Source organism: Haliaeetus leucocephalus, unplaced genomic scaffold (assembly GCF_000737465.1).
Source record: "Haliaeetus leucocephalus isolate CR32 unplaced genomic scaffold, Haliaeetus_leucocephalus-4.0 Scaffold161, whole genome shotgun sequence".
Classification (NCBI taxonomy): domain Eukaryota; kingdom Metazoa; phylum Chordata; class Aves; order Accipitriformes; family Accipitridae; genus Haliaeetus; species Haliaeetus leucocephalus.
The window spans coordinates 876866-890356 of NW_010972597.1; the positions used below are offsets into that span (position 1 = coordinate 876866).

Consider the following 13491-nt stretch of genomic DNA (forward strand, 5'->3'; position numbering starts at 1 on the left):
ATTGCTATTCTTGTTTACAGCGTGGAACGCTTCCTCCGTGACTGTTTCTAATGTATTATAATTATTACTTTATAAAAACGTTTTTATGTCTGTGCTTTTTTTGTTGTTTTTTTTTTTTTTTTGTAAGGGGGGGGGGAGTCAATCATTCCTTTTTACACTGAGTCAAAGACACTCCAGAGTATTTGATGCTGTGTTTTACATAGTTGTAATGATAACGGTTAAAGACGTTTAGCATAAAATCAGACTCCACAAGGTTTTTTACAGTGACAGATGCTGCAGCAAGACTGGTTGCCTTCTCCTGCTGGCCTTTAGCTTGGTTCACCAAGTGTGCTTCAGCTCCACCTTCCTCTCCATCCCTACCTTCCTCCCTGCTTTTCTACCACAGTTAAATCCAGGGATCCTCAGGGGAAAGAAAACTGCTCCTTTCTACGCACTGCTGTCCTCTCCCAGCTCACTGAGCCAAGGATAGCATCCTGCCCCCAGCCCCTGCGCATCCCTTCCAACACGTGGCTGGTGGCCAACAGCCCCACCGCAGCTTTCTTTCTTTTTTGGCCAAGATTTCAGGTTTGGAGTTTGTTTTCCTTGCCTGTGGGCAGCACTGGGAGGGTTGGACGGGATGGGACGGGGAGCGGGTGGACACAGCTCCTTGCACGGCTGATGGGTGCGACTTACCGTGACGCTGTGTGAGTCAGGACTGAGTCATGCTTACACCAGCGTAAGGTGGTGCCGCTCACAGCTGAAAAACGGATTTTAAGAAGCTGTGTGTGAGCAGCACCTCTGGCACACCCCAAATTTTGCAGCCTGTGCTTAGATGACCATGGTACCATTGGCTTTGGGGTGTTAAATTTGGGCAGGATTCTGGTTTCCCCCAAGAGAAAGCTGCCATTTAGTGCTTAAGCAACAAGGTTACAGTAAATGCAGGGTCATCTGTCTCTACCAGAGCAGCACAGAGGGCACAAAGACTGACAGCAAAATGGAAGGGCCACGATTAGCTGAACGCCACCTGAGGATTTAAGGGCAGTGCAGGAAATGTGGCATCCCTGTGCATCACCCAGTGGGTGCTGTAGGTTGGTATTCCTGCTTCTAGCAGTGCTCTGCCTCACCTAAAAGAGGTCAAACGAACAAAAAAGCCCCTACCTTGTTCTCCAGTGTCCTTAAGTTAGCTCATTTATATGAACTGGTTAAAATCTTGTCTGCAACCCTGCAGAAAAAAAAAGCCAGCACCAGTAAGCACCACAGTGGAGCAGCAGTGCAGTGAGGATGCAGCTCTCGGCACGTCTCCCATGTCATTTCATGCTGGATGCTACTCCAGGTATGCTCCACCGTGAGCACAAGTGGGACATCCATGGGCTGGAATGAAGCAAACCTCATCCCTCCCATGTTTCCAGGTGCCTGCAAGCAGCCCAGTTGCACAAGCTGCTTTGTGTCACCTCCCAGCCAACAGCCCCAGTGAACCTGTTGGCTTTCAGGTGGCACGGAGGAAGCAGACAGTTGGGACCGGGTTTGAATGGCTGTGACAGTTCCCTACGTGACAGGCACCACAGGGTTTAGGATATGGCATTTACCCAACTGCTGGGACAGCTTCAGCTCCGTGCTGCCGAGGAGGGAGCAGAAGTGTCCAGAAGGGCAGGGATTCCCCCAGGGAAAGTGAGTCGTGCTAGGTTTGCAGGATGCGTCAGGCAGAGTCCTGTTCCTCTCTGAAACAGCCTCAGTTCACTTGGTCATAAGACATTGCTTACTGGCATCCTTGGTCCTCGCACCCCATGCATGTGTCTGGTCATGGTAGGGACAGGCAGGGCTCCACCGCATCCCCTGACAGCATCCTTCTGGCTAATGCAGGAGCGACCACGGTATCCAGCCTTGAATGGGTGCTGAGCCGGGGTCCCAGCTAGGTTTTTGGGGCTTGGCTCACGGAGGATGTGCCACGCACCCACTCCAGAGAGTCCTCCCCAGGGGAAGTCCACCCCTGGGACCTGCCCACCAGGTAAGCCTAGGACCTCCATCCCTTACCAGAGAAGCAAAAGAGCTCGGGGTGGGTCTCGGGGTGGACACAAGCCATGCCTGGTCTCCAGCCTAGGCTAAATGCCTGGCCTCCGGCTGGTGCCAGGAGCAGCAGCTCACCAGCACGCTCTCCAGCTGCGGGAAGGTCCCAGCATGGGAGGTGCTGGTGTTCCCAAGGGGACGGGAGTGCAGACAGCCCCTGCACCAGTCGAGCAGCACCCTCTACCCCCTCCTATGCCCTCCAGGGCCTGGGTGCTGCTCTCAGGGGACCAAGAGCAGGACAGCTGTGTAGTCCCAAGCCCAAGCTTACCAATACTCATTTGCTGTACAGCGCCGAGACCAGTGGTGAATGAACTCTGTAGATGGTATCAAGGCTGCTGCTTAAATCCTAATGGCCTTGTCAGCCAGGGACCGGTCCTCCTGCTGCCTCTCCCTCCACACTTGGCATTTGCCAGTATTCCCATTAAATCCCCCCTTCCCCCGGTGGAGCCACTGCTCTTGTCACGGTGTTCAGACAACTCTTAACACCAGCTCTCCTGCTCCCAGGGCTGGTCCCTGCCCAGAAACCACTCCAATGCAGACCTGCCAGCTGCGCTGAGCTCTGGTGCCCTGGCTCCTGTCCTTCCTGGCTCACGAACAGCCAAACCAGCAGCACCAGGACCTGGGACAGGCGGGCGGCCACATCTCACCCCGTCGCTCGCCAGCTCTCTGTCGAGCCACGGCTGCGCTCCTCATCCTCCCTGCCCACCACCTACGACCGCCAAGAGCTCAGTAACTCTGCTGCCTGCCTCTGCAATACGTCAGCGAGTCAGCACTGAATAATTGATGCTAAGTGGAGCCTGGAGCAGAGCCAAGCTGAGGGAGGTAGCAAGGCTTTGGGCTGTTTTAGGCTCTGGTCCCAGGATGCAGTGGGGGGAGACAGATGGGTGTGCTGTCTGGGAGCTTTGCGCCCTGGCCTGGTTGGCAGAGGCAGTGCTGGAGTTCGGCTGGGCCTGGGAGTCTTCCTCCTCTTCGGCCTGCTGTGCTGCTCGCCTGGTGCTCACATGCTGCTGTGCTGCTCGCGTGCTGCTCGCTTGCTGCTGTGCTGCTTATGTGCTCGTCGCGCGCTGCAAAGGGGCTGTGGCAGCAGTGGCTGGGAGTTGGGGAGCAGAGTGAGGGCACGCAGAGTGCAGGGCGTGCAGCCCCCAGCCCCAGCAGCCTTGGCTGGGGCCGGTACCTTGGCTCTGCTAAACCACAGACCCTGTACTCAACCCACAGAGAGAGCAAGGCTCACCTGCCCTAGGGGGAACGAAGCTGCGCATGGGGCCAGCCCCATCTGCCTGTCCCAGTTCCCACCAGTTGCTGGTGGCCAGGATGTTTGCTGTCACACCATCGTCTGAGCAATGCCACCCCCTTCCTTACAGCACATCATCTGGTATAAACCAGCACGTGGAGAAAATAACGGCCTGGCAGCTGAAAGAGGCAGGTCTGACCCCTTCCCAAACCATCTCCCAAATCCTACAACTTCAGCGGCCGAGGAAGCCCGCAGGGCATATACCAGCATCCTCCTGGTAGCGAGGCAATCGCACTCGCCTAGCAGACGTGGGCACCATGACAGCACAAGAGATAAGCAAACCAGAGCTTAAACAACTCAGCCAACATCTCACTCGGAGGCACAGCAGCTGGTCCCACCCTACAAGCATCCCTACTCACTGGCAGCAGTTACAAAAGAGCCCAAGATGGGGATGGAGATGGCTTTGAAGGCACATGCAAAGGCATGAGTCCGAGGATCGGAGTCACTAAAGCCTGGCTTATTTAGCCCTATCCTTCCACACAGTAAAATGGGCTCTTCCTAAGACACAGAGAAAGCTTAACTGTAAGAAACTTCCATCCTTGCTCCAAAACTGGCCTGAGGTCCCTAGAGGTACCTGCAGATAGATGGGGTGCGATTACCACAAGCCCCTGCTTCCAACCACCCCATTAAGAACCTGGGCCACCCTGGTGCCCTGGAGGCCACTGTGCCCGGCCCCATGCTAGAGCCCCACTCCTGGGGTGTCTACGCCTGCAGCTCACTCAGGCAGGCAGCTGCCTGGGGAAGCTGGTTCTTGGGGGGCTTTGCTTACCTTTATGGCTCCTGGTGGAGCCAAGGAGAAGTGATACGAAAGTACCACTTGGGCTGGAAAGGTCTGCAACAGTGGACTAGACTGTAGTCCAGAAGGGAAACCTGGTCTGCTCCTCCTTATCCAACCATGCTGCAAGTGAGGAGGATGAGGCCAGCGTTTAGGCAGGACTGCTCCATAAAACTCAGCCTTTCCTTCAGCTGCCCCTCCCCCTTGCCTCTCAGGCCTCTCTCTGGCAATGAGTCATTGCTGCCGGCTCCTGCAAACTCGACCCAGATACTTGCCAAAGCCTTCAGCAAGCACCATGCGCTCATCTGTTTTGGAGTCACCACCTCTGCTGGCTTAGGAAAATGCTTCTCTGGAAGCCCTCACAAACCAAAAGGCATGAGATGTATTCCAGCACTTAATCAGCATCTTTAAGGACTTGTAAGCAATTTTGTCAGTTGACTCAGCTGTGATGTCTCCAGAGCCCCAACCCCTCTGGTACAGGGTGTGGGGTGCTTGAAAGATGTGGGAGAGTAAAGCTTATACATCAGTCCTGAGACATCTGGACCTGACCAGACCAAATCAGACTAGACCTCCTCAGCTATTCCGTCATTTAAGTACAGGTTCAAAGGTGGCACTCCTGCATCACAGGAGATGCAGCCTCAACAGATAATCAGTACAATGCTGCCTGAAGCCTTGTCAGAGGTGGTGTTCATGCTTGCCCGAGATCCACTGCACAGCATCAGGTTTAGTCCAGCCTTGCCATGACCAGCTGAAGAGATCACAGCAGCCAAACATGAGCTGATGTGCCCAAATATAGCAAAAAGCTTACCTCTGTGGACTTTTGCAGCTTCCAGCTATGCAACTGGAGCAGCTCTTCAGAGTAACTGCACATTCTGCTCACCTAAGCTTGTGCCACAGAAGCAGAACTGAGATGGGCAATAAACTCCTTGTCATAAGGAAAATGACTGCAGTATCTGAAAACCACATCTTCCAGTCCAGGTACTTCTAAAACAAATGCGCCTTAAAGAACTGTGTGGAAAATGAACAAAATCAACTCCAAACCCAGCAATTCCTTCTCCAGACCTACCTTCGCTCTAAGGAAACTGTAACCCTGATGTTACTTTCAGACTCAAGAAGTTCAGCTAGCAAGCAGAGAACACATCATGAACTCATATACTGACCACCTGTCTGTCATGACCAGCAAGCTGCTATCCTGTACCCAAATCACCAGCACCAAGTCAGCAAGTGAAAACTCCAAGTCCAAAGTAACAGCTCCACCTGAGACAAGTGATACGATCTGGTTTTTGCCTACCCCAAAGATCAGATCGGATCAGAGCTGACATATCTTACTGCACATTGAAGATCTGTCATGATTCTCCTGAAGCCAACCTCCTGCAACAAAGATGCAGTACTACATTAATACACGATTAATGCACAATTTCAGTGGAAGAGCTGTGGCGTCAAGCTTTTAGCTCCTTTTGCTCCCAACCTACCTCCAACTTTCAGTATGGACTTGAACATGGACCTTAGTCGGAGTTCCTCATGATCTTCTAATTACAGCAAAAACACGGTGCTTCCAGCTCCTGAGGTGGCCATGTTACTGACCAGCACTGTTTGCCAAAGGGTCATGGCTGCCTCAATTCTGCTGGGTGCAGTCCACAAAAGTAATGAGATTGGTCTGCACCCTGCCAGACTCAGACCACCACTTATCAGCCAGGTCCTCCTAAGATGCTTGCAGTCTCCAGTTCCAGCTCCTACCTGCCTACTGGATTCCTGAAGCGCTGTCCTGTCATAGCACTGTCCTACCACCTACACCGAGATGAAGGTGTACCCTGGCTCCTGAAAAACTTTTGGGTCCATTTGCAGAATCCTAGTGACTCCTAGCACATCTATGTCTGCTTTAGCCATACATAAAATAGGACTATAGCCAGCCACTCCAGAAAAGAGACTGTCAGAACTGGAACCACCTGAAGTGTACAACAGATCAAAGCTGTGAAGTTTCAACTAGACTCTGCCACCGGGAAGAAAAGCCTGTCTGGTGCCTGATGGTGTGCTGCTAAACACAGATGCCGACTGCTGAACCACTGATGAAACAGGTCACCTTCAGCATCCCTCGGTGCAACAGCCATGAGTGGCCCAAGGAACTAGAAGACACTCGAACAAGCTACAATAACACGTGACTTGACCAGACCCAGAGCTTTCCTGCGCAAGCTGGAAAACCTCACCCTCGGGGGTGCAGAAACCTCTCTGAAAGGGAGATGATCATACTTTGGCTTCCTGCTCCTGACCAAACTGCTGAAGGACTTTGTATTCTGGCCAGTGCTGCTCTCACACACCCTCACCAAGACCTGCCAGCCTCTTGCAGCTGCAGCTGGTGCCTGCCCTGTGAAGATACCTCACCCCTGGTACTCCCCAGAGCTCCTCAGCTTGCTTGACCATGGCTCCTGGTCCTTGACTGTGGCTTCTGGCTCCCAACCAGAAATGAGATGATACTCTCAGTGGTTAGAGCCATCCAGAGTCCAGTCCTTGAGAGAGCCCCAAACACAGCATTACTTCTCATCTGAAGGCTTCCAGATAGAGCTATCCCATCCCCAAGGGCCTGGTGAAGGATGTGATAAGCTCTATTGCAGAAAAAGAGCACCAGGTCCCTAGTGCAGTAACACCATGTCAACCCACCCACTAACTGTTAAGGCTTTTAGTCATCTTCTAGAAGGACAAAGTAGCCCTGCCCTCTGCCCTGCCTGCAGTTGTGCAGAAGCTGCCAACTTCAGAACAAAACACATACTTCCAGGCTTCACACTTGAAACAACTTAGGCTGGGAAGTTTTCTGGGAGCCTTTGGTCCAGCCCCACCATGTAACACCAGACTCAGCATCTTCAGCACTCCTCCAGCATGGGGACAGGCACTGCTGCAAACAGCATGCCCAGCTAAAGGCAGGGCAGCTCTTCCCTTGGGTAACTTCTCCCACTCAAGCTGTGATCAGCCCTTCTCCTGCAGGAATGGGGTGCCAGGCAGCTGCAGCCGGGGTGGTGGCTGTGCCCCACAGCAGTTCGGAGCAGGCAGGTACAAAAAACAAGCCGTTAGCACAAGTCCTCTCTTGCCCAGGCCAAAAGCAAAGGCAGCAACTCCAACCAGCACTGGCGTTTAATTCTGCTGCTTTAATTCTGCTGCTGCCTGGCATGACGGAGGATGAGGGGAGGACGGGAGGCTGCCCGCATGGACACTGAGAGCCCCTGGGTGGGCTGTGGCTTTGTGCTGGGGGTGACCGGGCTTTCTGTTCTGGTTTTGCCGTGTGAGGCATATGACTCATGTGCTGCCCTCACCGCTCCCAACCCCTGCCGGCCTCAGCTGCCGAAGCCGACACCTCTTCAGGCCTGGGCTAGCCCGTGCAGAACAGCTTCCTGCCACACTTGGCTGGATCACCTTCCCCCTTTGATGCTCTTAATTCTGGATGCCAGCTAAATTAGCCTGTGCAATAGCTTGGGAGAGGGAAAGGCAGCGAACACTGAGCTGCCCGCTGCACTGAGTGCAATGCCTCATCTTGGCTCTACAAGTGAAAGGCCATGTGAGAGAAGCCAGTCAGACACCAGGCAAAAATCCCACAGGAGCGGGGCTGAGCAAAGACGGGCTTCCCAACAGATTAGCCCTTATCCAAAACACTCTAACCCACTCTAAACCCAAGGACTGGAAGTCTGAATGCTTTAGTCTTAGTTGCTGAGCAGCCAGACAGCTGTCTGCAGTGCAAGAGAGCCCTTCTGCTACATGCTCACCAGTAATTAAGCCGTGCACAGGGCAGACAAGGATTTGCATACCATTTTACACTGCTGACAGACTGGAGCAGCCCAAGGTATGCATTAGCTAGGTGCTGGAGGGGAGCAGAAAGGCCTAATGCTACCTCTGGAACACATAAACCTTTGGGAGGTGCTGTGCCAGGAAGAGCTGCCTGGAAAAAAATTGAGGAAGAAACAAACTGGCACCAGCTGAGGTGAACCCAGCTCTCAGATCTCCTCCCCAGTGCTTCTTCCCTTCCAGGCATCACATCTGAGGCCATAAAAAATCCCACAAGGACTAGGTTGAAAGCAAAGCACCCAGGGGAGCACTGAGGACAGGCTTAGACTGGTTGCGCTCTTCTACCCCACCAAAACTTGGGGCCAGCAAAGAGTTTCAGGTGGGCTGGGGGGGACAGGGACATGATGACGGCTTGCTGGAGACAAAGACAGCTCTTTCCCTGAAGGATATCTCACCCCGATTGCCTTCATGGTCTACAGCATGACCTCGGTCCATGGAGAGCAAATCTCAGTGCCCTTCCCTCCCTGCTGTCCCACCAGCGATCCTCCCGGAGCACCAGCAGCAGCACTTTCTGGAAGGAGGACACAGCCATCAAGACGGTTTGTCGAGACCATCAAATAATAATTTAGTGTGATTCAATCTGTGGCTTTGTACAGTTGCCAGGGTGGGAGGAGGCCAAAGCAGGAGGGGATGGGGAAAGAAAAAAAAAGAAAAAAAGTCGTTTGCTTCAGGCTTGGGTGAAGTGCGAGATAGTCCTTGGAGGGGCTCATGCTCCCCCTGTCCTCTTCCTCCTCTTCCTCTCCCCCTCCCCCCATATTCCTCCCCTGAATCCGTTTGCTTCTTCCTTCGCTTCACCTCTTTCCTTGCACTCTGCACAGTGGGAACCTCTCCAAGACACGGTCCAGTCAGCTGAAACCAGAAGAGGACACTCATTAGCACCCATGCACTGTCAGAACCAGTGGGGACTGTTTCCATTACCCACCCCTCACATTTCAGGATGACCCTGCTAGTGCCCACAGAAGGAAAGCAAAGGGCTACACAGGTCTTGGAGGACTGGACCTGGCTCAGCAAAGCATCTGCATGTGTGCTAAAGGGAACAAGCAAATGGTCTGTAGAGTGATGGGTGAGCCTGGGGCATCACACCAGACCTTCTGCCTCTGTCCAAACCCTGTTTGGGGAAGGGGCACTGTTTGGTGAGATCTTTCTCCCTCCTCCAGGGATGACAGGAACCACAAAGTGAGTCCAGGGCAAATGCAGCCAAATGTCCCTGCCTCCCTGACCACACACCCACCCTTATCCCCCAAACCCAGCGTGTCCTTGCCTTGCTTCTCCTTTTGTGCCCTGATATTCCTCCCTCTCTGCTCTTGGCCACTGCAGCTAGAATAAGCTGCCTGAGCAGAAAAAGATGTGGGCAACTCACAGGACATGCTCTCTTAACAGAGGGGAGTCTTTCCAAGAGACTCCTTCCCACCCCTTCTTGCCCCTCTTTTTGAAGGCACTGCCCGTGCCAGTGCTGGCCACCAGGCTGTGATGGGGACCGGGCTCCTGGCAGTTGGTGTTGGGGAGCAGCAGCATCTGCCGAACCCATGCCATCAGCTGTGAGCCAGAGCAGGAAATGAGCCCTGAGCTCACATCCCCATCCAGAGGAAATGTTCCTGAACATCTGGAGGACCTGAACATCTGGAAAACCTCCCTTAGCAGTGATAAGTGTGCTGGGCACAGCATTCGGCTTGGCCCCCAGGAGACCTTGCATGCATCGGCTGGGAGCAGAGGGGTGGGGTGCTCTGGTGGTTTTTTGCTCATAGGAAGCAAATGCTGCCAGCGTTTCGTTTTGTTGTTTTTTTTTTCTTTTCCCCCCGGGGAAGAGCTCTTCTGCACTCATGGCCTTTGGCTCAAAAAGTGACAGAGGAAAACCAGCTGCCCACCTCCACCTTCAGCGAGACCCTCTTAGCACCATGCGCTTCTCTTTAGGACTCCAGCAGTTGTGTAAAGGGGTGAAGGGCCAGTCCAGGTGCTTGGGAGACTCCCCAAAAAACATTAAGGGCAATGTTCGTGCAGGCTTTTCTCCTGCACCCCAGTCCCCGGTGCACTCATCCCCAGTTGCCCCTCTCTCCATTTCAGCCACGGAAGGAGTTGGTTACACAGCCAGATGTTCCCAGGCGTTTGGCTTAAGGCCACCCAGCTCACACACGGACACCAATAGGAGTTCTCCCTCCCTGCTATCCAGCAGGATTGCAATGATTTAAATAAACTCATCATTTAAAAAAAACAACAAAGAAAGAGAAAGAAGAAAACCAGGCAAGTGAACATGGATGGAAAAAGAAAGAAGAAAAACAGGCAAGTGAACACGGACAATGTGAAAAACACTGTTTCTGGCTCCAGCACGCACAGTTTATAAAAGCAAAACAGCCCCCTTATGGCTAATTCTCAACATTGCATCAGTTCCAAATATCCCAGGGGATATATCTGATGGGGAAAACTCTTCTGAAGAACACAGGACTTCCACAGTGAGACAGGTGGGCTCTGAAGGTTTAGGATGAGGCAATTTACACGAGTAGGAGGCAATGCGCTCACCCAGTTCTTCATCTGAACTCTTCTAGGGCCAGTTTGGTGAACACACAGTGAGCCGCACACCTTCAACACCAGCTCGACTCCTCTTTCAGAAGGGCAGCATGGGAAGGAGCTTTCTCAGGGAAAGCATGACAAAACACATATTTTTTTAAATTCAATTCTGTAGAATTTTGTTCCACAAAATGAGGGGGGGAAACAAATAACCCTTTCCTCCTACACACTTCCTCAGGAAATTGGTATTTTGACTTACCTATGTTTTCAAAGAAAAATGTTATTTCAGTCAAAAAAGTGTTTCATTAAAAAATACCCGTTGCTGAAATTGTTTCTGCTGAATTTGTTTGCAGACAAGTGCATCTGCAGTCACCTCCTGCCCTGCTTCCCCACTGCACCCCATCTCCTGCTTCCAAAACTCACCATAATCACGATATCACACATTTACAGTTCATGCAGCCAGGGCCGCTCTCATCTGGGGGATTCAGCTTGCGCAGCTTGTGCTGACGGATCTCCCGCACCAAGGTGTAGAATGCATCTTCAACACCCTGGAAGAAAAGCATTGCTTGAAGCAGCTGCCCACTTCGAAAGGGGACAGTCGAGAGAAGAGAGGGCTCTGCTCCCCAGCTAGCTTTGTTTCCCAGCAGTGCAGATTGCAGAGTTAAAGGCACGAAACCAAGCTGGGAAGACTAACATGGATCTTAGTGCGGCCTCCGAACAGAGACCAAGATTGAATGAGCAACCACAAGGCCAAGGAGTTCTTAGGTCCTTGAGATTCATCAGCTTTCAGCAGCCTGAATGAGGTCTACCACCCGAGAGAAAAGCCACCACTAGACCACTGAAGGTATCAGCTGCTCCATTTCCACCTTTGTGCTCTGGGAGCCCCACGTGGTCCTTCCAGCACCAGTACATTCTGTCTGTAGGTCTACCAAAATAGACCATGGATGGGATTAGCCAAGTCCCCTGAGCCTACCTGACCTGCAGTGACTATGGGGGTTATTCCAGAGCCTTGGAGAAAGCCCTGAGAAGGCATCTGCCCTTCACTGATGCCAGAGCATGAATTACGTACTTCTCCAGATTGGACACTCAAGCCTGGACAGGGGAGGGAATGTCCTGATGGAGCATTTAGCCTTGGGGAAGCAACTAACCCCAGCCCTTGCACTCATCTATCTGCAAGGTGGTGTCTGCCCGTTCCTGCCTCTCCAGGACAGCACTGGAGAAAAGAGAAGAAAAAGAAGATTTTGTTTAAAACCCTCCTCCTACCTGTCTGGTTTTGGCAGACGTTTCTATGTAGGGGATCCCGTAACTCCGGGCCAGGTCCTGCGCTTGCCGGGTCTCCACTGTCCGGGCTGGCAGGTCACACTTATTTCCCACCAGCACCATAGGAACATCATCTGAGTCTTTCACCCTCTTGATCTGCTCCCTGCAAAAGTAAGAGGTGCCAATGTGAAGGGAGAAAAGGCATCAGGGGCAGCTCCAGGGCACTCCCCACCAGCTTCTTCGTCAAGAATTAACAGCTGCACTTCATTCCTGCCAAGTGCCTTGTGTTGGGCTTTCAGGAGAATGTCAATGACCATGGCACATAAATGAGTAAACAGCAAAATAGCTAGGGCACTTTTGGAAACGAAAACTAAACATACTTCTGCTCTTTAAATGCAACTGTTTACAAACTACAACTTGAAATTATGAAAATCTATATTAAGACATGAGCTTAAGATAGTTTAAGCTAAATAAAAATGAATACTCAAAGCAGTTACCTGTGTTATTTCCAACATCTTAGATCAAGTAATACCCCTGAATGAGGACAAAGAAAAAATCACCTTCAACCAGAATTTGCTGAGCTGATGAACCAGCTTTTGGCAGCTGTAACCTTTTCTGCAGATGCACAGGCAGTATTTACTTCCTTTCAGTTTAGTTCAGGTCACTCAAAGTTGAGAAACCAACTGGGAAGCAAAAAAGCTGTAATGCTCACTTCTTCATTCCAACCTCAGATTTAAAACTAGGTGGGCGAGGATGAGATCTACCACTTCTAAAAATCTTAAAGGCCATTATGACCACAAACAATCCATTCAATTCCCTCCTGATAGATAATAACTTCCTTTCCTTAATAAATCATTTAACTTCAGATGCAAAACAGCTTTTTTTTCTCTTGCTCATGCATCCAGAACATTTAACATGGTTTTATTTAACTAGTAAAAGCATTATTTAAAATGCTGATTTCTGCACTTTAATTGAATTCAAACTTACATCCAAAAGAAGCTGGACATGTATCACACACACAAAAAAATCAATCATCTTTTTTTAATGTAGTAGAACATAGAAATGAAGTCTGACTATATGTATGATATATCATAAAGCCCCCTAAATGTTCCAAGTAACATCCTGATCAGCAAACCTAAGTACTAAATTTAGTGAACAGGCTACACTTAGCTGGAAGGAGATACCTCCTAATGGTTACTAACCAGGGAGAGCCAGCATTTCTCTGGGGAATATTCTTTTAAAAGTGCAAACACAAAGAGCACAGGCAAAACGAGATGAAAGCCGGTGATTTACATCATGATTAAAACCGGGGCTTGAAAATGAGCCATCCTGTGAGTGATTCACAGGCACCAGCCCTGGCACAAGGATGAATGCTGCCGAATCCCTCAGGTGCTTTAGGAAAATCCCATCCTTTGTCTCCGGTTCAGCTAAAACAAGCCAAATTAGTCCAACCATATAGTTATTACATTGAACACGCCTGCTAGCCAAAGACTCAGACATCTCGACAGCTCGGACCAGTGCCTCTGACTATGGAGCAAGGAAGGCCTGTGGCTGTGCTCGGAGCTACAGGATTATCTGGAACCCAGATTTATGATGAGGGACTGGGGAACATGGTCCCTTGGTGGGCAGTGGACAGAGCGGGGACAGGCAGAGCCATCTCTTGCATCCTCTGCAAGTGCCTCCCATCACGGCTAAGCCTCAAAGAAAGGCATAAAGCAGAGATCCCTCCCTACGCTAGCATCGGGGTAACCAGGGAAGACTCCCGCTGCATTTATATCATCTCCTTGGCTCT

The 13491-nt window shown here is 51.4% G+C and overlaps 1 protein-coding gene across 2 annotated transcripts in view; it reads right to left on the reverse strand.

Moving 5' to 3' along the window:
- Positions 1 to 8477: 8477 nt before the first annotated feature.
- HRAS (Harvey rat sarcoma viral oncogene homolog) overlaps positions 8478 to 13491 on the reverse strand; it is a 43189-nt gene continuing 38175 nt past the window's right edge. For both annotated transcript variants that reach the window (XM_010562554.1, XM_010562555.1), the window contains 3 exons: positions 11703 to 11862; positions 10863 to 10987; positions 8478 to 8786 (listed from right to left, as the gene is read on the reverse strand). In XM_010562554.1, the coding sequence (XP_010560856.1) occupies positions 10868 to 10987; positions 11703 to 11862 (280 nt within the window). In that variant the 3' untranslated portion in view covers positions 8478 to 8786; positions 10863 to 10867. The remainder of the gene's footprint in view (positions 8787 to 10862; positions 10988 to 11702; positions 11863 to 13491) is intronic.